The sequence below is a fragment of the Callithrix jacchus genome, chromosome 16 (assembly GCF_049354715.1).
Source record: "Callithrix jacchus isolate 240 chromosome 16, calJac240_pri, whole genome shotgun sequence".
Lineage (NCBI taxonomy): Eukaryota > Metazoa > Chordata > Mammalia > Primates > Cebidae > Callithrix > Callithrix jacchus.
In genome coordinates, this window is record NC_133517.1 from 38,798,477 (window position 1) to 38,823,230 (window position 24,754).

At 34.5% G+C, this 24,754-nt stretch overlaps 1 protein-coding gene across 8 annotated transcripts in view; it reads right to left on the reverse strand.

Moving 5' to 3' along the window:
• The window catches only part of LOC144579723 (uncharacterized), a 169,947-nt gene that overhangs the window by 143,188 nt on the left and 2,005 nt on the right, over positions 1–24,754 (reverse strand). For 3 of the 8 annotated variants that reach the window (XR_013527918.1, XR_013527916.1, XM_078352728.1), the window contains exon 2: positions 24,551–24,719. Coding sequence is in view for 4 of the 8 variants with exons in the window: in XM_078352728.1 (XP_078208854.1) it covers positions 24,551–24,719 (169 nt within the window). In the remaining 4 variants the exon portion in view is untranslated. Of the gene's footprint in view, positions 1–20,940; positions 24,720–24,754 lie in introns of those variants that run through there. The other 5 variants (XR_013527919.1, XM_078352729.1, XR_013527917.1 and 2 more) reach the window with 3 other exon arrangements.

Genomic DNA, 24,754 nt, shown 5'->3' on the forward strand with positions numbered 1-24,754 from the left:
TAAAATGTATATATACATATATATTATATATGTTAATGGAAAAGATGAATATAATAATGGGAAAATAAAAGAAATAGAAAACATAATAGAGACCTAAATGGAATTTTTAATGATTAAAAACATATAAAATAAAAAATATATAGGAAAGGATTAACTATAGATTAAATACTACAGAAGAAAAAAATCAGTTAACTTGATGACATAACAATATAAACAATTCAAAACAAAGCACAGAAAAAATATTGATAAAGAATGATAAGCAGCACTTCGACAAAGAGGAAACAATGGCAAATGGTCTAACACAGGTCTAATTAGAGACCCAGGAAGAGAAGGTGGGGAAGAGGGTAAAACTATTTGGAGAAATAACGTCTAAAACATTTTCAGATGTAATGAAAACTTCAAATTCACAGTTATAAGAAGATCCTTAGACCCCATGCATAAACAAAACCAAACAAAACTGAACAACAACAACAAAAAAGAAAATCACCCTAAGTCAGAAATTAGGTGAAAATACTGGAAGCAGCCAGTTTATAGGACAAAGACAAGAATAAGAGAACTCTTATGAGAACCATGCAACAAGAAGACAATACGATATTTCCTTGAATTTATTAAAAATACAGCATAATATAACAATGATATAGAAAATTATGTACTTTTAGACCAAAAAAATCTAACAGAACTTCAAGATGGAAAAGTTGTACTACATGGAAGAACTTCAGAAAACTGTTAATGATATCAGACTGAAATTGGGATCTACATGCAGAAATAAACTGGGATCTACATGAATAAATTTAACCCACAAGATAGGTTAAATATATGAGTAACTATAACCCTTATTATTTTTATTATTATACTTAAAGTTCTGGGGTACATGTGCAGATCTTGCAGGATTGTTACATAGGTATACACGTGCCATAGTGGTTTGCTGCATCCATCCTCCTGTCACCTACATTAGGTTTTTCTCCTAATGTTATCTCTCCCCAATTTCCCCACCCCTGCTATCCCTCCCCTAGCCCTCAACCCCAACAGACCCCAGTGTGTGGTGTTCCCCTTCTTCTGTCCATGTGTTCTTATTGTTCAACACCCACTTATAAGTGAGAACATGTGGTGTTTGGTTTTCTCTTCTTGTGTAAATTGGCTGAGAATGATGGTTTCCAGATTCATCCATGTCCCTGAAAAGGACATGATCTCATCCTTTTTATGGCTGCATAGTATTCCATGGTATATATGTGCCACATTTTCTTTATCCAGTCTATCACTGATGGGCATTTGGGTTGGTTCCAAGTCTTTGCTATTGTAAGCAGTGCCACAACGAACATACATGTGCATGTGTCTTTATAAAAAGGATCTAGAAATAGAAATACCATTTGACCCAGCAATCCCATTACTGGGTATATACTCAAAGGATTATAAATTGTTCTATTATAATATAACCCTTTTCTTTAAAAAATGCCAGTACCTTTAATAAACAGCTGACTGTTTAAAAAATGCACTGTAGAATTTATGACATGTATATAAAATTGTATGACTAACAAAAACAATGGAAGGAGAAATGAAAGTATATTGTTGCGATGTTCTTATACATACATGGGCAGTGCAATATTATTTGAGGGTAGGCTATGATAAGTTAAATATTTATAATATATGGCTAATGACCTGATATGGTTTAAATATATTTCCTTCCAAAATTCAGGTTGAAATTTAATCTCCAATGTGGCAGAATTGAAAGGTAGCGCCTTTAAGAGGTGACTAGGACATAAGAGCTCTGTCCTCATGAATGGATGTATCAATTCATGAATTAATAGATTAGTATGTTATTATTTGGAGTAGAACTGGTGTTTTTACAACAAGATAAAGAAAGACCTGATATAGCACATTCGGCAGGCCTACCATGGGATACCCTGCACAACCATGAAACTTTGTAGAGTGCACACTAGCAAGAATGCCTTCACCAGATGCAGCCCCTCAACCATGGACTTTGCAGCCCTCATAACTGGAAGAAGTAAATTCCTTTTCTTTGTGAATTACTAGTTTCAGGTATTCTGTTATAAGCAACAAAAACATAACTAAGACATGACCCAATAGTGGGGATAAATTGATTCAGTAAAACATACACAATTCATTAATAAGCCAACAAGAAAAGAGGCAAAATGGAATGAATAACAGATGATATAAAATATCAAAATAAAAAGGCCAATACATAATATTTTAAATGAGCAAAAGGTCTGAAGAGACATTTTCCAAAGAAGATACACAAATAACCCCAAATCACACTGAATGATGCTCAAAGTCAATAGCTATCAAGAAATGCAAATGAAAACCAAAATGAGATACCAGTTCACACCCATTAGGGTGGCTATATATATAAGAAAAATAAAAATAACAACTGTTGACAAAGATGTGCAAAAATTGGAATCCTATACTGCTGTTGGGAATGGCAAATGGTGGAGCTGCTTTGCAAAATAGTGTGGCAGTTTATCAAAAGGCTAAACATGGAAATAGCATATAATCCAGCAATTCCACTCCTAGATATATACCCAAGAGAAATGAAAACATGTGTGCCCACAAAACTTGTACACAAATGTTCACAGCAGCAATACTCCTGTTAGCCAAAAAGTAGAAGCATTCCTAATGTTTGTGAACTGATGAATAAATAAATAAATAAAATAGATAAGCAATGAAATATTACACAGCAATAAAAACAAATAAAGTACTGAGGCATTTTACCATATGAGTGAACCTTGAAAATATTATGCTGAGTGAAAGAAACCAGTCATAAAAAAAAGGACCACCAGTCATAAAAAAGAGGACCCCCTATTGTATGATTTCATCACATCATATGTGATGCCCAGAATAGACAAATCTATGGACACAGAAAGTAGACTGGTGTTCACCTAGGCTAGTCTGGATGGGGGCAGATGTGGGATTGAAATAGAAGCAATGTTTATTTGGGAGCAATGAAAACATTTTAAATTTATTTGATTGTGGTAATGGATGCGCAACTCTATGAATATACTGAAAGCCGTACATTGAATTATGCTGTTTAAATGGGTGAATTGTGTGGTATGTGAATTATATTCAACAATGCTGTTTTACAAATATAAACAGATAAAACAATAGGAAAAATTTTAAATATAGGTTTAATTAAGCATTGGAGGATTTTTTTCTTTCCTCTCCCAAAATCCCTATAGACTGTTGTGCCATTCTTGTGCCATGCCCAGTGCTCTCCTTTGTTTGTACTTTTGTAAAGTCTTTTGGAATTAAACTTCACATATTTTATATAAACTTGTAATTATTTACAAAAGAGTGCTTTGCTTTGCATATTGCAGCACAATGCTTTTTATTGAATTGATTTATATTTTGTATACTGGAAAGTGAGTGGCATTTTAAATTATAGATTTTTGAGGCTGCATTGGAATTTTAAAGGTTAGTTGTTTTAAATCACAGTCTAGGATTATTATTTTTTAATTTAATTGGTTAAAGTTGCAGATACACACAATAGAAGGTCAAATATGATTTATGAAATAACTTGATGCAAAGTACATAAAATCAACATGAAATCCTATAAAGATAAACAGAAGGTAATTAGGTTAAGAAGGTTTTTTACGTAATACAAATAACCCATGCTTAGCTTGTACATAGACCAAAGACCAAGTTGAAGGTACCATGGATTATAAATTAAATATGTCATTGTTGTAATTTCAAAAGAAAAAAGATACCAGGCTAAACGAGTTGCAATGAGCTATGCAGATATTCCTTACCTGGTCTTCCAAGTATGGAAATTGGGATAATGACTAATAACTAGTAATTATTAAATTTCAAAAGTTTAGGTAGTTTTCTTACCAATATGTAAAGGATTTTTTTGACACAGCCATGTATTTGAAAATTAGTTGAAAGTGTTTATATCTATATTAATTGACAAACCACGTCTATTTTTATAGAATGTTAAGGGCTAGTATAAAAATGAATAATCTAAACTAAAAACAGTGTGTTACATAAGTAACTATAGTGTGGTTTTGGTATGCAGTACAGTTCTTTGTCCTGGTTTCCATTCTCTTGCTTCTTAACCTTCCTTCCTTCTAAAGCTGTTGTGCACCTCACCCAGGTTCCCCAAAGAGTATTAGTTACTGTATTGTATTACAAATAAAATCATAAACACTTTAAAATCATGGTCTGTTTTCTGAATGTTTTTAGGTTTAATGTATAGATGGCGAGCTGTATTTACATTGCTTGGTTTCTATTTTACAGCACAAATGTACATAACTACCAGCACTACAAATAATATTTGAAGCATGTTTTGCAGTTGGAAAACATTCTCACAAGGGTTCTTTGATATTTAAAACTATCACATTTCTCCCTTTTAAAAAATAACACTAAATCTCGAAGAATTTATGGTTTGTTTAAGGTAATATAGCTAGTAAGTGGCAGAGACAGGAGTCAAACTGCACCTTATACCATCTGCAAGATCTCTGCAAAATGACTTTCACAGGTGCAATACCAGGAGTTTATACAATTTCTTGCTTTTGGCAGAAAAAAAAGTCTGTCTCTCTAAATTTTAAAGAGAAAATTATTCCATATTGCTCAAAACCCACAATGGTGGTTTCTTTTATTCACTGATTAAAATGGCCAGCTTTAGAAACACAGAGTTCTCTAAGTTGTACTCACTCTACAATGGAGGATGTGTTGCTCTATCTAGTACAAAGATGAAATTAGGTGGCAATCTGAAAGGTGCAGTTTCATTCAATAGCTGGATTTTAGTTGGGCTCATCTGAGAATACTCTCTTACTTTGAACATCTACAAGCATGATCTAGATGATTTTGTCAACAACCATGGTTTATGTGGCAGATCAAACATCTAGGCCTCTGGCAAAAGCCAGAAAGCCAGCAAAATTACAGCAAAGTTCATCAAGTATTGTCCAGAGTTATGAGTTATGTCCACTGAGACTTTGTCACCCATCCAGTTTTAATTGAGCATAGCTGGTGCTGAGGCCAAATCATCCAGTGGACTATTTAGTCTAATGGACACCATCAAGTTTTAGCTCTGCAACCAAAATATCAGTGACTGGGGCCCAAAAATTTAGATGACTCTCCCTAAATTGAGGACCCTATTAAACCATCTTTCCTTCTGGAGGCAGAGGTGGGAATACAATTTCTCCAAAGTACAGCTGCCTCTTTTTCATGTAAAGCTGAGAAGCTGAGAAGCTGCTGTGGCCTGGCCTGCTATACTCTTGGATACATAACTTCCATTTGACAAGCGAAGCTTGTTGGATCTTCTTCCTTTGTTTCTTGTTCTCCAGGTAGTCACGACTGCCAGCATTGTGAACTATCTAAGGCCATAAGAACTTTAATTCTAGTCAATGGTTTTCTACAGGTTTTTTCTTCTCAGGGAATTCTTCCCCAAAGGATCAAATGTCCCTTATGGCATATAAGGTATATATATATATATGTGTGTGTGTGTGTGTGTGTGTGTGTGTGTGTGTGTGTGTGTAGACATATATATGTTTTATTTAAACATATAAAACAATTGTATACATGTTTTTATATAGAATATAAAATAATGTATACATATATGTTTTATATATACATATAAAATAGAACACCAAAAAACCTCATATGTTTTACCATCATCTTTAAATAGATCTAAAATTGGCATGATAGACTGCAAAGGGTGCTGAGCTAAAAGCAAGTATTTCCATTCTTCCAGAATGAGCATTACATGCCATCCATTCCTCTCTTCTCTGAAGTGAATTTGCCAATATTTGAAAGATGCACTTGGTTTCTGCCATGCCTTTTATGAATTTTCCTCCTTTCTTGTTAGTGTAGATGCTCAGCCCTGTAACTGTCATCTGAAATGAAGTGGAAACCCTTCTGTCTTTTCACAACCAATATTAGTACTAGCTGTTAAAATATGGTGGACTTGAGGTTCCTCTCCATGTTGGTGAGGAAATCTCCCTCCATCCTTTCTCCTCCTTGCTCCTGACCCAGCCCTTCCTCGAGTAAAATTAGCAACTACAGCCCTCTGTTTAGATAGGTGCCTTTGAACCTACATACATGCACCCACCTCCCAACTTCTTCTTATTAACAAGTAATAAAGTTGAGGACCATATGATTTTTTTCCAGCCTCACTATACAATTTGGTCAACGTGTTTATTACCAATTCCCATGGACTTTCCTTAAATTCTGTTATCAGCTTGTGTAACTCTCATACTTTCCCTTCTAGAAGGCCTTGTCTCTGTAAATAACCGATGTTCACTGTCAAAACATGAGCTAGGTTGGAAATGTGTCCCCGCTCAAATATCATGCTAAATTGTAATCACCAGTGTTAGAAATGGAGCTAGGTGGGAGGTGATTGAATCATGAGGGTAGATTTCTCATGAATGGTTTATCACCATCCTCTTGGTACTGTTCTCATTGTAGTGAGTGAATTCTTGTGAGATCTATTTGTTTCAAAGTGTGTAGCACCTCTCCCTTCTTGCTGTCCTGCTCCTGTTCTGGCCATGTGATGTGCCTCCTCCCCCTTTGTCTTCTGCCATGATTGTAAGTTTTCTGAAGCCTCCCCAGAAGCCAAGCAAATGCCAGTATCATGTTTCCTGTACAGCCTGCAGATCATGAGCCAATTAAACCTCTTTCTTAAAATAAACTACCCAGTCTCAGGTATTTCTTTACAGCAATGCAAGAATCGAATAATATGTCTTACAAGTCTGTAAAGGGTTTAAGATCTTTACCTGACTTGCATGATAACAAGTTAGCCCGTAAGAGTTTTATGGATGCTGGAAAAGACATAAGACTCCTGGGTCAGAAACAAAAGACTGCGTCTCGTGGCAGTAACAGACTATCTGAGTTTTTCCATAGGTTTGAGGAAATCTAGCACTTACCGGGAGACACAAAGAGGCCTACATAATCCCTGCAAACACAGTGCGCTTCCAGAGAGGAACTCTAAACTTAGAGGGAATTTGGATCTTTTATAGAAGGAAGTAAGCATATGTGTCCTTTGCTCCAGTAGGAGTTGTTATCTTATTATGCTGGACAGCGATGAAGCCTACTTCTTCTTGTTTCAGTGTGAGATACTATGTCTTTCAAGTGTGGTCGTTAAGCAAACATCCTTGAAAAACAATTCAGGGCCCTGTGTAGTGGCTCACACCTGTAATCCTAGCACTCTGAGAGGCCGATTCGGGCAGATCACCTGATCTCAGGGGTTCAAGACCAGCCTGGGCACCATGGCAAGACCCCATCTTTCAAAAAAATATATATATGTAAAAATTAGCCAAGAATGATGGAAAGCACCTGTAATCTCAGCTACTTGAGAGGCCGACACAAGAGAGCTGCTTGAGCCTAAAAGGCATAGGCCAAAATGAACCAAGACTGTACCACTGCACTACAGCCTGAGAGCTAAATCTAGACCCTGTCTAAAAAAAGAAAAAGAAAAAGAGAGAGAGAGAGAAGAAAGAAAGAATAAAAAAGAAAAAAAGAAAGAGGAGAAAAGGAGAGTTCAGAACACATAAGGTCAGTAAGTGCCTCACTCATGAGGCTCACTCAGATATCTATAGTACTCTCCAACCAAAAACAACAGAATATGCATTCTTCTCATAGCCATGCAGTACGTACTCAAAAATTGATCATGTCATCAAAGTAAAAAAAAAAAAAACTCTTCAGCAAATGCAAAGAAATAAAAATCATAACAAACAGTATGTTAGCTCACAGTACAATCAATGTAGAAGTCAAAATTAAGAAATTCACTCAAAACCACACAACTACCTGGAAACTGAACAACCTGCTCCTGAATGACTCCTGGTTAAGAAATGAAATTAAGGCAGAAGTCAAGTTCTTTGAAACTAATGAGAAAAAAGACAACATACCAGAATCTCTGGGACACAGCTAAAGGAGTGTTGAGAGAGAAAATTTTTATAACTAAATGCCCACATCAAAATGCTAGAAAGATGCCAAGTTAACAATCTAACATCAGAACTAAAAGAACTTGAGAACCAAGAGTAAACAAGCTCCAAAGCTGGCAGAAGACAAGAAATAACCAAGATTGGAGCGCAACTGAAGGAGCCAGAGATATTAAAAAAATTCAACAGATCAGTGAGTCCAGGAGCTGATCTTTTGAAAAATAATTAATAAAATAGATGACTAGCTAGACTTATAAGGAAGAAAAGAGAGAAGAATCAAATAAACACAATCAGAAATTATAAGGGATATATCACTACTGACCCCACAGAAATACAAACAACCATCAGAGAGCATCGTAAATACCATACAATGCACATAAACTAGAAAAATCTAGAAGAAACAGATAAATAACTGGACACATACACCCTCCAAGACTGAAACAGGAAGAAATGAAATCCCTGAACAGACCAATAACAAGCTCCAATATTGAGGCAGTAAGAAATGACCTACCAACCAAAAAAATGCTCAAGACCAGACAGACGCAACAGATAAATTCTAGCAGATGTATGAATAAGAGCTGGTACAATTCCTACTAAAATGTTCAGAAACAATTGAGGAGAAAGGGACTCTTTTCTAACTCATTCTATGAGGCCAGAATCATCCTGATACCAAAACCTGGCAGAGATACAACAAAAACAAGAAAACTTCAGGCCAATATCCCTGACAAACAGCGATGCAAAACTTCTCAATAAAATACTGCAAAATGAATCCAGCAACACATCAAAAGCTTGTGTTCCACAATAAAGTTGGTTTAATCCCTGGGATGTGAGGCTGGTTCAACTATGCAAATCAATAAATGTGATTCATCACCTACATAGAATCAAAGACAAAAGCCACATGATTATCTCAATAGGTACAGAAAGGCCTTCGATAAAATTCAACATCCTTTCATGTTAAAAACTCTCAGTAAACTAGATATTGAAGGAACATACCTCAAAATAATAAGAGCCATTTGATAAACCCACAGCCAATGTCATACTGAATGGGCAATAACTGGAAGCATTCCCCTTGAAAATCAGCACAAGGAAAGGATGCTCTCTCGCAACACTACTATTCAACATAGTATTGGAAGTTCTGGCCAGGGCAATCAAAAAGAGAAAGAAGTAAAAAGTATCCAAATAGGAAGAGAGGAAGTCAAATTATCTTCATTTGCAGATGACATAATCCTGTATCTAGAAAACCCCATCATCTCAGCCCAAAAGCTCCCTAAACTGATATGAAACATCTGCAAGGTCTCAGGATACAGTGTGTAAAAAGTGCTAGTATTCATATACACCAAGAACAGACAAGCCAAGAGCCAAATCATGAATGAACTCCCATTCAAAACTGCCACAAAAAAGAATAAAATACCTAGTAATATAGCTAACAAGGGAAGGGAAGTGAAGGACCTCTTCAATGAGAACTATAAACCACTGCTCAAAGAAATCAGAGAGGACACAAACAAATGGAAAAAAACATTCCATGCTCATGAATAAGAAAAATCAATATCATGAAAATGGCCATGTGGCCCAAAGTAAGTCATAGATTCAATGCTATTCCCATTAAACTATCATCCATATTCTTCACAGAATTAGAAAAAAATTATTTTAAAATTAATACTGAACCAAAAAAAGCCAGAAGAGCCAAGACAATCCTAAGAAATAAAAACAAAGCTGAGGCATCATACTGCCTGACTTCAAACTATACTACAAGGCTACAATAATAAAAAATTAAAACAGTGTGATATTGGTACAAAAACAGACATATAGACCAATGGAACAGAATAGAGAACTTGGGGCTGGGTGCAGTAGCTCACTCCTATAATCCCAGCACTTTAGGAAGCCAAGATGGGAGTATCACTTGAGTTCAGGAGTTTGAGTCCAGCCTGGCTAACATGGTGAAACCCCATCCCTGCTAAAAAACACAGAAAATAGCCAGACGTGGTGGTGCACGTCTATCGTCCCAGCTACTTGGGAGGCTGAGGCAGCAGAGTTGCTTGAACCCAGAAGGTGGAGGTTGCAGTGAGCTGAAATCACACCACTGCACTCCAGCCTGAGTGACAGAGCTACTCTGCCTCCAAAAAAAAAAAAAAAAAAACAAACAAAATTGAGAATTCAGAAATAAGACAGCACACCTACACACACCCAATCTTCAACAAACCTGACATAAACAAGCAATAGGGAAGGGATCCCCTGTTTAATAAATGGTTGTGGAAGAACTGGTTAGCCATATACAGAAGACTGAAACTGGACTCCTCCCTTACACCTCACACAAATATTAACTTAAGATGGATTGAAAACTAAATGTAAAACCCCAAACTATAAAAGCCCTAGAATAAAATCCAGGCAATATCATTTAGGACATGAGCACAGGAAAAGATTTCATAACAAAAACACCAAAAGTAGTTGCAACAAAAGCAATAATTGATAAATGGGATCTAATTAAGCTAAAGAACTTCTGCACAGCCAAAGAAACTATCATTACAGTGAATAGACAACCTACAGAATGGGAGAAAATTTTTTTCAATCAATCCATCTGACAAAGATGTAATATCCATAGTCTATAAGGAACTTAAATTTACAAGAAAAATCAACCACTTTAAAAAGTGGGGAAAGGACATGAACAGATAATTCTCTAAAGAAAACATACATGCAGCCAACAAACATATGAAAAAAAGCTCAATATCACTTATCATTAGAGAGATGCAAATCAAAAGTACAATGTGATACCATCTCATGCCAGTCAGAATGGCTATCATTAAAAAGTCAAAAAATAACAGATGCTGTCAAAGTTCCAGAGAAAAAGGAATGTTTTTACACTGTTGGTGGGAGTAAAAATTAATTCAATGGTTGTGGAAGACATTGCGGCAATTCCTCAAAGATCTAGAGGCTGAAGTACCATCTATCCATCAATCCCACTCCTGGATATATACCCAAAGGAATACAAATCATTATGTTATAAAGATACATGCATGTGTACATTCATTGCAGCACTACTCACAATAGCAAAGACATGAAATCAGTCCAAATGCTCATCAATCAGAGACTGGATAAATAAAATGTGGTGCATATACACTGTGGAATACTATGCAGCTATAAAAAAGAATGAGCTCCTGTCCTTTGCAGGGACATGGATGGATTTGGAAGCCATTATTCTCAGCAACCCAGCACTGGAACTGAAAACCAAACACTGCATGTTCTCACATATGAATGGGAGCTGAACAATGAGAACATGTGGACACATGTAGGGGGAACAGTACACACTGGGGCCTGTCAAAGGGGGTGGTAGGGAGAATGAGAGCATCAGGAAGAATAGCTAATGGATCCTGGGCTTAATATCTGGGTTATGGGATGATCTATGCAGCAACCCACCATGGCACACATTTACTTATGTAACAAACCTGTGCATCCTGCACATGTACCCTTGAACTTAAAAGTTGAATTACAAAAAAGAAAAATATTTGTAATACTAAATTTAGCGTAGCCTTAGTGTACAGTGTTTACAGTAGTGGAGAGCAATGTCCAGGCCTTCACATCCATTCACCGCTAACTGACACATCCAGAGCAAATTTGTCCTACAAGTTCCATTCATGGTTAAGTGTCCTATATAGGTGTACCACTTTTTTGTCTTTTACACTGCATTTTTACAGTACCTTTTCCATGTTTAGATATGATTATAAACACAAGTACTTGCCATTATGTTACAATTGCTTATGGTATTCAGTACAGTGACATGCTGTATAGGTTTGTATCCTAGGAGCAGTAGGCTATACCATATAGCCCAGATGTACAGTAGGCTATAACATCTAGGTTTGTGTAAGTGCACTCTCAATTTTCAAACTATAATGAAAATGAAATGCATTTATCAGAATATATCCCTGTCATTAAGTGACACAGGACTATATTTTTATCTAGAAAAAGACACTAAGGAAATCCATGATGGTTGAAGAGTTGGCATGAGTAAGCTCTTGCCATATTTTCATGTAATTTGCATTCCCAAATCTTTTGATCTATAGGGTCCAAATGTAATGTACAAATTATTTAATGGAAAAAGTCATTAAGCGAGAGTCAAGAGGGGCTGGGCTAACCTTGAGCAAGTCACTTAAACTCTTTCGAATTAGTTTCCTGGGTTACAAAATAAGGGGACTGGAAATATACTTCTCTTTGTAAGCCTTATTTTGGATTAAGGTGGCTGTGAGCAAGTTTGATTGTCTGCAGCACGGTGCCATTAAGAGCTAGTTCACAGGGGATTGGTATTAGTATAGTTCTTGTTAAGAACTAAACAGTCAATGAATGTCTGTTTCCATTATCTTTATATAGAAAATTGCAAGAGAGACAATTTTTCAATTGGGCCATTAATTGTCACCATGCCATGCTGTGTATGTCTCAATAACAAGTCACATTAGAAGTTGGTGTGCTGTTTTCTGGTGTCTTTCTAGCCAAAATTCCAAGATGTCTTAGTTAAGAAAACTAGCCATCATTATTTCTGAACATATTGATCATACCTCCTAATAATTGCAATATAGGAAGGAAGTGTAATTGGTTGGTAGAAACCAAATAAAATGTAAAAGTATTGAAATACATGATAGAAGAAAGTTTAATGAAATAATAACAGCCCCTGAATTTTAGCAGATTAAGCCGGTACAATACATCCTAAGGAAATGAACAATAAAAACCCTCAAAATTAAACAGAATTAAATAATTTAAACAACTTCTGATTTGAACAACATTAAATAATCACATGACCAGCCCACAAAATCTCTGAGGACTTTCATTATTTGACAAAAACAGTGACCTATGAATTTTATACTAACTTAAATTATTACCCGAGAGTTCAAAAGTAGGGACTAGGTTTTAAAATGCAAGATAATCAGAGAATATGAGACCCATACTCCATATCCAGAATATGAAACAAACAAAATTTTATTTCTTACAAGCACTGGATTGGTGTATTTAAGCATCAGTCTTTCATTCTGGCATTCTATGAACAAAGATTGAGCATTCTTTTTTCTAAATCAGTCATTATGCTTGGTGTTGGTGATAGAATAGCAAACAGCTCAGAGAAGTCCCTGTTGTGATGAAGCTTATATTTTCTCTGCTGCAAATAGGGGCAGTGGTGGAAATGAAACAATAATTTACCATGATAGTAAACAACAAAAAGAAAATAAAACATGGCAATTGGAATCACAGTGACTGACAATAAATATAGGGTTGGGAGATCCTTTATAGAAATACTTAGAAAAGCATTTTGTAAGTAGGTGACCAGTGTGCCAAGGATGCTTACTAATTACAGCATTAGTACATGTTCAAATGGCCAAGAATTCATCAATATTTTACACATTCTATATTCAATTCCTGCTGAACTCTTCTGGAACTAAACTACCCAGGATTCTACAATTCCATGGGTTTTTATTTCTCAGCACTCAGAGTTAACCTTCGTTTCATTTTGATTTGTCACATGACTCATTACCTGAACCAAAAAAATGGTTTTGCCAGGAGCTTCTTCATTTATGTTGTTTCTATTAGAATGAGAACACAATAAGGATATTTTATCATCTTTTACCTGTTGGATTTCAAGACATACTTAATGTGGCTTTGTTCTTCATGAATAAGCTACCATGAATGTCACATATCTCCACTGCATTATGGTTTAACTCATCTCTACCATAGTGACTCTTCTTTCTGAGCAAATAAAACTGTTGGTAGGTATAAAAGTATTAAGTAAAATAAGCATGTAACTTAGGTGTAAAACATAGGCTGAGTCCTGATTTTGCTCCTTTACTTTGTGATGACTTTAGGCAAATTACTTATCTTCTCTCATATCACTGAGATTTGGATATTTTCAGCAAGACTGATTTGCACTATTGTGATTACCTGAACCAAAAAGATGGTTTTGCCAGGAGCTTCTTCATTTCTATTCTTTGTATGCTACAAAGTTGGCCAAATGACAATGCGGCTTTACAGGGAGTGGCATACTTACACTATTGTCAGTTCTTGAGAGTGAAGGACCAATCCAACCTATCATAGTTCTACAATGGCAGAATTTATTTAAGTCACTGGATCTCCTGTTCTATTAAGATCTCCACTACTATGGTCATTACCTTGGCTCTTCGTAACTCTCTTTTTCTCTTTCTCATCATTACTCTTTTATTTTTTTGTTTTCCCATTCTCTCTTCTAAATCGTTTTCAGGTTTTGTGCACTTGATTGCTGAAATAAGTATTGCTTTTCTCCTGGCGTGAAGTACACCAATTTTGGAGCATCAGGCTCAATCCTTCTTCTCATTTTGTGTTTGGCTATTTTCACAGTTGCTATTAGTAGATGTTCACAAGTCACGTGTATGGACCCAGAGTAGTTTGTTATTTTCTTCTTCCTTTTTCCTTCCCTGGCTACATTCCTTACATCCCTGTCTGCCTGTAATTCTAATGATACCTCATTCTTTCGCCTTAAGTATAAAGTTTGACTTCAAGATAACTGAGGTGATACTATATATATTTCTGAGAGATATATCTATCTCTCAGAAAAAAAAGCTTTAACCTGTTGTATATTTTTATGCTAAAGAGATTTGCCATATAAAATATGGGATGCCTAGATAAATTTAAATTTGAAATAAACAGTGGATAATTCTTTAGTGTATATTCCAAATACTGCAAAAGATATACTACAAATTATTTGTTGTTTATCTGAAATTCAAATTTAACTGTGAATTCTGTATTTTAATTTGCAAAATCTGGCAACCCTTAAGTGTTTTTATAGGCCTGACAAATATGTTTTTCAATTAAGCAGTGTTAACAATAATTGTACAATTTTAAATATTAAAACTATGTCAGTGGTTCAACAAGATGATGTGAACAACACTATGATTAAAAACTGTTAGATTTAATGTGACAAAGTGTTTCATTAATATATATTAGTGATATCTCTATACTTATTGCCATAAAACTATTTTCATTTTTATAATACTTGAGTATTATGTAGTATTGTTTCTGTTAATATAACCAATCTCTAATTTATTTTACTGAAATAAAAAAACTTTTATTTATAAATATGTAAAAAGCCACTATATATCAGCCAATATACAGATTTATTCTAAAGTTGTTGAAAATCATATTGATTCACTTGAGCAACTGATAATACATAAGCAAAACTAAATACAGTAAGTTTGTAATGAGAACCAGATGTTGAATTTTAAGTAATTGAATGGTTAATGAGTAACAAATCATGATATTGTACTCTTTCCAGAAAAGTAGTACTTATGGTAGAACATTTTCACATATTTTAACAGAAAAAAAGCTGTTTTTACACAGAAGTTCATTTTTAAGTTGTATCATTCATACATAAGGAGAACTGTTTCTTATATGTTGTTGCACCTATCTAAAATGCACACACACACACACATATAGACACACACAGACATACACACAGCACTAACTGGTTGAAAAGCATTCTTTCGAAAGTCATACACATTATAATGACCCCTAATGCAGAAGCCAGGCAAATGTGTTACACATACACAGACACATATAAATGCACACACACAGAGGAGCTTTTAATCAAGTTCCATGCATGTATAAAAACTTACCTTACTATTCTATCAATCCAATGTATTTCTCTGAATTTAAATCAGGTAACCTAAAACAATGCTGTCATTTACTTAGTACAGTAAAGATATTGAAACTCACTAAATGAATAGAAAAAGTTATAGGCTAAATTATTTATAACTAGCTTGATATTTTAAATTCTGACTTCTTAGCAAGACAGGTATTGATTATAACTTTTGAGTTAGCATCAATTTAGACATTCACAGAGCTTGGGAACTTTCAAATACTTCAGAATTTATCTGATTCAAAGTTTTCATTTCACAAATACAATATATACAGCACAGAACCATTGACAGGCTTGCTTAAATTCAATCAGCTACTTACTGATGGAGCCAAAGTTAAGAAACAGTCTTCAGACTAACTGTCTTAGTGAAATTTCCAATATTCACTAATATCTCCTTACTGAAAGGTCATGCCATTTACTCTAAAGGGAAAAAGGACCAGGAATGTATAGTTGTATAGAGAGACCCAATACTCATTAAGGAAAGTCTATAATATCTTTCTTGAGGAAAAATACTAATCTTATTCTTTTTGGAATCCATTCACAACCTAACAAGTATGAAATAATGTCTTAAATTCTGATTAATGTTAAGGCACAGCTAAGTATATATGTCAATGACAAAACTTGGAGAATTTTTAAATAGAATTGGATAATCCTATGCCATTATGTTATAATAACAGAGGATCAAGTAATATCACTATGTAATACTCTGAAAATATAGATTTCATTTGCATAGAGAATGCTTTACATTCAATTCCAGTATAGCATTTAAGTAAGAGCTCATAAATATTTAAATAATTGTCATGTAATAATGCAGTGTTTTTTTAAATTAAAAACTTGGGAACATTAGAGAGAGAATTCAAATCTGAATAGAAACATGGGCTATCTACTCTTTACAAAGTCCTCGGAAACCTTGAGATTCAATATTTTATGGGAATGGTATGTATTCATTCCTTTGTTTTAACCCATTGTAGATTCATAAACATATTACAGATACCATTTTTCTGTTCCTTGTGAGTATGTCAAATCATGAGTCTTCATGTTTTTAATTTCATTTTAAAATGGAGATACTTGAATGGCTCTGGTCATAGTGTATTAGAGGTGGTAGTACTCTTCAGAATAAGTGCAGAGAATGAAGTTTTTTACACTGTGTGAATTGAAGCATTAAAAATAACTGAATGTGTGTGTGTGTGTGTGTGTGTGTGTGTGTGTGTGTAGAAAGCCTTATTCCAAAATGATGTTAGCCATGAAAAAAACTATACAATTTCAATATGGAAAAATTGATTTAAAAATCTCAAAGATCAAATGTACTTGGAAGCTCCCTTGAATATTTTGCCTTATAAAGTAATTGGATTCCCATTTCTGGTGGTGTTCAAAAAGTAGCTGAATGACTTTGTTTTAAAATAGTCAATAATATAAATTAAATGCTTGTGTACCCCCAAAATTCATATGTTTAAACCTGAACATATGGTATTTAGGGGTGGGGCCATTGTGAAATAAGTAGGTAATAAAGGTAGAGCCCTCATAATGGGATTAGTGGCCTCATAAGAAGAGACTCTTGAGAGATGATCTATCTCTCTGCTCTGCCGATGAAAGTACAACAAGAAGGCCACTGTCTACAAGCCAGGAAGAAGGTGGTGTTCAGACGGTTGATCTGCCAGTCCTTATGTTGGACTTTCCAGCCTCCAAACTGTCAAATAAATGTTCATTGTTTAAGCCACACAATCTATGTTGTCTTTGTTATAGCATCCCAAACTGACTAAGCATGATTTGCCTTTTATTGGGTGAGAACATGCAATGGGCATCTGGTCTCTTCTCATTCCACAGTTAATTTCTCCTATAATGTTGGTATTAACAGTTGAATTCTCACAGTCATTCTAAGTTTGATGTCGATCCAATTAAATGAAAACATTCATGTAAACAATATCTAGCTAATGTCATTATCTTATTTTGTTTTTAAATAAAACAAACATCTGAGCAAAACTCTTTAAAGGCAGAAAGTAAAATATACCTTTAAATTAATTATACTAAGAATTTTTAAAATAAAAATAACAAAAATGCGAAGTGCAGGTGTAGCATTTATGTGAATAAATTAAAATACCAAAGGCATTTTAATGTACATATATTCCAATTCCAGAATTACTGTATAGTAATACTTAAGTTTCATCTGTGGGCAATTTATAGAATATTTGGTTGTCTTGTGGAAACTGTAAGACCCTGAGTCAATGCATAAGATATTTTTCTCATTCCTTGGGCTAAGGTGATAGTGATTATTTTACTTTGAAATATATGAAGATATCCGATGTTAACAAAAATCTTGGGTATAAATACTTCAGAAAAAAATTTTCTAATTCATTGTAAGACTTTCTTTTCTTTTTTTATTTTTATTTAGATGAGTGAGTTTTAATCCTATAAAGAATAGACTCATATTTTACCCAAATAATTAAATAGTTACTAGCTGTAGTGTCAAATTGTGATATGCTGACACCGAGTTATGTTTTTATATTAAAATCACACTCTTTCACATTTGAGTATATAAGCAAAATACTTTGCCTTAGCTAATTTCAAATGACTGTAGCTATTTTTTCAAATAATAAATTATTTTAAGACTAACTAGGTTTTAAGACATGGCTACTTTAAAATTTACAATGAACAAGTCACTTATTTTTGACCCATTGAATAACATAGAAGCACAATTACTCCAATATAACCAGAAACTGATATGTTAATTATATTCATCAAACCATGGTAACATCTGACATATATGATAGGGAAATTGACTCTCTTGGGGTGCTTTTTTAAATGTACATAAATAGTAATTCCTTATTGGACTATTAGACCATTAGGACAGTTCACCTCACAGGGATACAGTGAGTCAGGTAGTGAAAGATGTAGAAGACTCCTAACTTTATTATCATATTAAGTTTCTTAATAACAACAAACAAAATAAGAATGATTCTAATTCAGTACTGGCAGAATTAAAGATAAGCGTGGTTAAAAGTTTTAAAGATAAGAAAACATACAACAAAAAGACAAAATATACTAAAGCTATGGTTAGATGAGTGAATATATTTTGGTGGAGATACCTATGTAACTATGAGTGCATTCAGATTAAGAAAATGAAGAGTGCTTAACAAATGAAAAAAAATGTTTTTAAAGGTCTGGTATCTTTTCTCATCCTTCTATTCTTGTCGTTCCTCTAATGATAAGTATACTGATATGAGTTAATTCCCTTTTATTTTTGTTCTAAAATGTAGCAAAAGAACATTGTACTTGGATGTTTATTTTCTCATTACTGTTGAAAATTAGCTCATAAAAGGTTCTTTGAACTCTATAAATTTAGATTCCAATTCAATGCCTCTAATGCAAAATATTCAATTTTATATCATATATTTTCATTCTGATGTTATGATTTCAATTGATGACAATCTAATCTCCCATTTTATTTTCCATTTCCTTTTCTTTGCCCCTGAACTAATAAAACATGTATTTAATACACTATGTAATAATGCAAAAGGGACTAATTATATTTTGATAACAATGTTAAAGACTGTCATTTTATAGCTCCTGTTCTTTATCATTTCTGTTAATACCAGTTAAACACACAGAACTTGTTACTCCCCAGCAGAAATGATTAGAAATGGTCTCACAGAGTCTTCACTTTAAAGGTTAACCAGAATCTCACTGAAATTTTGCTGCCTGCCTGCTGAAAGTAAACCATGCAATAGCCACATGCTATAATCTTTTATGTTGTTTAGTGTTTAAAATTTTACAGAAAGAATACATGTGTAATATCTCATTTAATCCTCACAACTACCCAAATAATATGAAATCCCACTGTATAGATGAAGAAAATGAAACGTAAAAACTTAGATAATGATTTCTCTAAAGCTATACAAGTATCTAAAGGGAATCTCAATCTTCTTCTCCATTTTCCTAGCCACCTACCTAATGAAGCCCTTTCTCATCATAGTTCATCCTTCTCACCATATATGGTATATATCTCACTATATACCAAACCATGGCATGTGTATAATCCACAGGATAGTATCTAATTTAAGTCTACCACAATTATTTACATGGTATTGGTAAAAATAGCAATGAAAATATTTCTTAAACTGTCTTGTTTATTCATGGTATTTTCCTGCATGTCTAAAGTAGTTTATGATGAATCTTTTTCTTTAAAAAAGGCAATTAGCTGTAAATCAGAATACATGTGTGTTTTGTACCTTTGCCAACTAGTCATGTCTTATTTAACATTGCTAAGCCTCAATTCCCTCTTATGGATTATGAAGAGGAGGAAAAGAAATTTTAAAAATCTTTCTAATTTATAAATGTCATGTCTATGCTGAAAATTATACATAAGAATAGTCAAGTTTGGGTGGATTCAATGAACTGATTTGAAGAATCATTGCAGGCGGAAAAGAACATATGCATATACAACATATTGGAGGGTACTCCGGTGATCAGCCATGAAATGATAAGAGTATGCATTTATAAGGGACAGTTATTAATTGCAAGTGAAGGTGAAGGAATGAATCAGAGTGATTTTGGACAAGGGTCATAATAGCTACTGGTGACTGATTCTGATTCAACACACAGCATAAATTATTATTAGAGTCAAAGGTATGTTCCACGTTAACTGGAATAGTGGGTCTAGATTGAAATGGGAAAAGTAAGGAATATACCATCTAAAGAAAAAAGTGGCAAACTTGGTTGGGGGCATGCTAAGTTCTATAATATGAATTACTCTAGAAGTAATGATAGAATCTCTCTAGAGTGAGAGAAGAACAAAGTTAGACTTCAAGCTTCCTTAACTCCATGTTATTTGTTATAACAGACCGTGGTCACTGGGAAGCAGGTAATTGCATTGCTGGAGGAATAGTCTTGTCTGGTTATAGGCACAACTACGGGAACTGGCAAGACCCACCTCTAGCCTAATAGTATAAGTAAGAAGCCCACTGTCTTCTTTTCTTCATGGTCTGGTGGGTTTCTCATAATTCCCAGTCATCTTGGAGCTCCAAACTTCAGGTACTCCATGTCAAAGAAAACAGAAGGCACTGGAAGCCATTTCTTCACTCACTTTTACCAAAATCATGTCTCTGTATTCTGTACCAATAGCTTCTTGCTTATTTCAAAAGGAAATCCAAGTGAAAACAACTTTAAAGTCCAAGACTTCATCAATCTTAGAACCTAAATTGAATTGGTTTATCTTAACACACTTCAGGTTTATCTTTTAAAATCTTCACTTGCTTTATATTTTACAATGGTTAATCAATGTCTGTGGAGGAATGAATGAACAAAAAAAATGAAAAGAAGACAACGTATTTGAGAAACACTTATAGTTATTATGGAGGGGGGAAGAGAGCATAAATCAATGAAAGAGACAAAAATACATTATCTTCATAGCAGTGATAATAGCTAACAATTTATTTTATTTATCAAGTAGGAGAGCTGTTTTGCATGGAATGCATGCTAAAGAAAACACCATACTGCTGAAAGTTAGATGATATATCAATAAATTCAAGCCATGCAGTTATATTTTCGAGGAATAAGCCAACAGTTCAGCACCACAAGCATAACTCTGTTTGGAACTGTTTAGCTCTCTTTACTTAGGGCATGACACTAACAACATTAAGGTGGTGGACACAGTGCAACTAAGCTGTTCTGCGTGCAAACTCTAGAGCAGTGCTTCTGAATTTTACCATGCCTATGGATCACTGGGGTATCTTGATACAGCCAGAGATTCTGCATTCTAACAAGCTCCTAGGCCTTAAAGTTCCCAGAGGGAGCACACCTTAAATAATAAGGCTCTAGCTGATTGTTCCACATATGCATGACCCTGGTAATAACAGATGTGTGAGAGAATATCAGTAGCTGGCACTAAGTCAATATTCTCTGAATTTAAAAATAAATTTTGAAAACCCCTGCAGGTTCAACTAATGCAAGTAAGAAAGAAAGCACATTAAGTGATATGTTGGAAGAATGAACAAGTTTATGTAACTTCCCAAGCTATAAAATTAATTTCAAAGGCTCTATTTTACTAAAAAAAAATGGTTTAATAAAGGCTATAGTAAATTATTTACCTCTAATGTTATTTTAGGTAGTTATTTAGACATACTAGAATATCGCTCAACTGTTCATTTTTAAGTATATGTCATTTGCCTCTTGATAGGTTTACATATAATTTACTTCCTCATACTTACTCTCTCCTGTGTAATATTTCATTGAATTGTTATTAACTTTTACTGAGGCAATTACTTTGTCTCTTTGGCTTTCTTATTCATTTTCCTCTCTTTTGGTTCTCTTTTCTTCACTCACTTGCAATTCTAAGATTGTTCATTAGTTTTGTGAAATTGTGAGAAGAGGGAAAGTACTTGATGGAAAGCACAAACAGCAAGTGCCAAGAGTTGTGAGGGAAGATTTCATTCACACCCTAAAGGGAAAGATGATATTCCATGTTTTATCTTATCGTGCATAGGAGAACAACACCCTGTCTAAGACCACCAAGAAGCTCACACTACTAAATATACGAGAATAGGAACTTCTTCATAATTCTAGGTCCTTAAAAGATAAGCATACATAATAGATTAAAGATGGAATAACGAACTTGCCTGACCAAGAAAGCGATTACATTTCTGCAGGTAACCATCTGAGTCTATATGTGAAATGTTGCATCAGGCTTATTAGACAAGCACAGATAGAAGGTCTGCAAAGACAGTAGATATTACATACTCAGTGGAACATATGAGGTAAAATATATGAGAACTAGAAGGTGACTGTTTCCATGGAAGCAAACAAACAATAAAGGTAGTGAAAATCCAACTATTTCCTCCTAGGAATTCCTTCAAGAGAAAGTCTACAGCCTGAAATGTAGCACCTAAGACGCTTCCTGACCTGATGCCTGCATACTTACTCATGCAACCTATGACTCTGACCTTGCTTTACATACCATAGCCTCTAGTCCTGACAAAGTATTTATAGTTCCGCAGATGCCTCTTTGTGAATTTATTCCTCCATTGCACACAGATCAGAAATATTATTCCTGTTCCTATCTGCCTAGTACATTTCTCATTATGAGACTCCACTTGAAAACCACGTATTTTATGATCCTTTCTCAGAAAAAAAATTAAAAAAACACAGAAAATCAACTACTTCTTCCACCCTATTGGACAGCATCTTGCTTTTGTAATTACCTGGGTTTTACGACTTTGCAATAATTATTATATGTCTGTCCTCGCTGTACTATGAATCCTTCTGAGTCTCATCTCAGAAATAAAACAGTATTTTCTTTCTGATAGTATTTCTAGAAACTTGAATATTCATAGAATTTCTATAACCTTGAACACTCATTCATTCACTTATTTTTCATTGAATGCTCACAAATACATTTAATAACTGTTTATAAATAATTTAAATTCCTATCATGTTAACCAATCACTAATTTGATATTATCTTTTGAACTTAGAATTTGCTACTGTCAACAGAGTTTTGTTTTGATTTTCTTTTTAACCTTAGGATCGCTCCTTGAAAGCATAGATTTTCTAGGATACCTCACTAGCTGGACTAAAACCTTATTAATTAATTAATTAATTAATTAATTTAGAGATGAAGTTTCACTCTTGTCACCCAGGCTAGAGTACAATGGCGTGATCTTGGCTCACTGCAACCTCCTCCTCCTAGGTTCAAGTGATTCTCCTCCCTCAGCATCCTGAGGTGCTGGGATTACAGGTGCCCACCACCAACACCCAGCTAATTTTTGTATTTTAAGTAGAAATGGGATTTCATCATGTTGGCCAGACTGGTCTCAGACTCCTGACCTCAAGTGTTCGACCCACCTCGGCCTCCCAAACTACTGGGATTACAGGTGTGACCCACCATGCCCAGCCTAAAACCATATTTTAATTGTTACCTCTTCCCATGGTCAATCTCATGCATAATTTTGAAGATAATATTCCTTAGATACCTATTCCTGTCTAGAACAGTTTAGCAATCCTTGTTTGTCTATTTGAGAAAATGTTAACTCAGTATTTCATTATAGGTCCCTCTCTATACCTGTCCTCCACAAATACACTATCTTTCTTTTCTGAGCTCATGCAAAGAAAAAAAAATTTGCTAATGGTGAAATATTCCTTGCTGATAGTTTTGCAGTGCTCAGCTTGCATTTCATTCCCTTGATAAAGTATTCTAATATTTGGCTCAGATAGCAAGGACTTCACCATTTAGCACTGTTTTCTCATGTGCATCTTGGATAAATTATTTTTACCTCCTCCCCTTCAATAGTATCTGAAAGTCTAGGAACTGACTTTAAACATTTTTTTTTGGTATAATTTCCCCTCTCTAATTTAGCACTTTACTCAATATAATGCACACATAAAAATCAGTCTTGATTTATTGACAAATACTTCACTACATTCTGTTACCTTATATTGGCAGAGAATGCCATATAAATTCTATATAATGACATTGCTTTCATATTGCCTTCTAGCTATTTCTTTTATATAAGTCATCTAAACCTATGGATTATAAAATTGCTAAGAGCAGGAATGAATTTCTATTTGGAAAGTCACTGGAATATATATAGTAGGAAAATCACTGAACTGGGAGTCAGGAAACAGGTCTGAATTCTGCGGCTTGTATGGTTTGCTGAAACGGTGTATTTTATTGCTATCATTTTCTTCATTTGTAAAATACAGACAAAATCCTCAGAGTGTGAGAATTAAATGAGATACTATGTATGGAAACATTCTGAATATTCTAATATGCTATACAATATAAGACATTGGTTTTGTATTACATCTTCAAAATTATTTTATGGGCAGCACAACCTGGACACAAGGCAAACTGTCAGGAAGGTCTCCCTGAGGGTCTTGGGTCAAGTTGGGTGGGCATTTCTTACATTTTTTACAGCAATGGCTGCAAAGTCTCATTCCTCAGTCTTTTTTTCTTTTATAGGATAAAAGTTATTGCAGTCTAATACAATTTTTGGCAAACCATTTTTCAGCATTTTCCATCTGCTTACCACATATGACCTCTTGTAGTCCTGCTTCTTGCTTTTCCAACTCACCCATGAAATCTGCCTTGTCAATTCTCTCTTCCACCTCACCGAGGTAGCTGTCATACCTGGAACACTCTTTATTCTTAACCTCGCCTGCTTTTCTTTCCCGTGGGCTCCTCTTCCCCTCTGCTGGCTGCCAAGGAGAAGCACATTTACTGGCATTGCCCC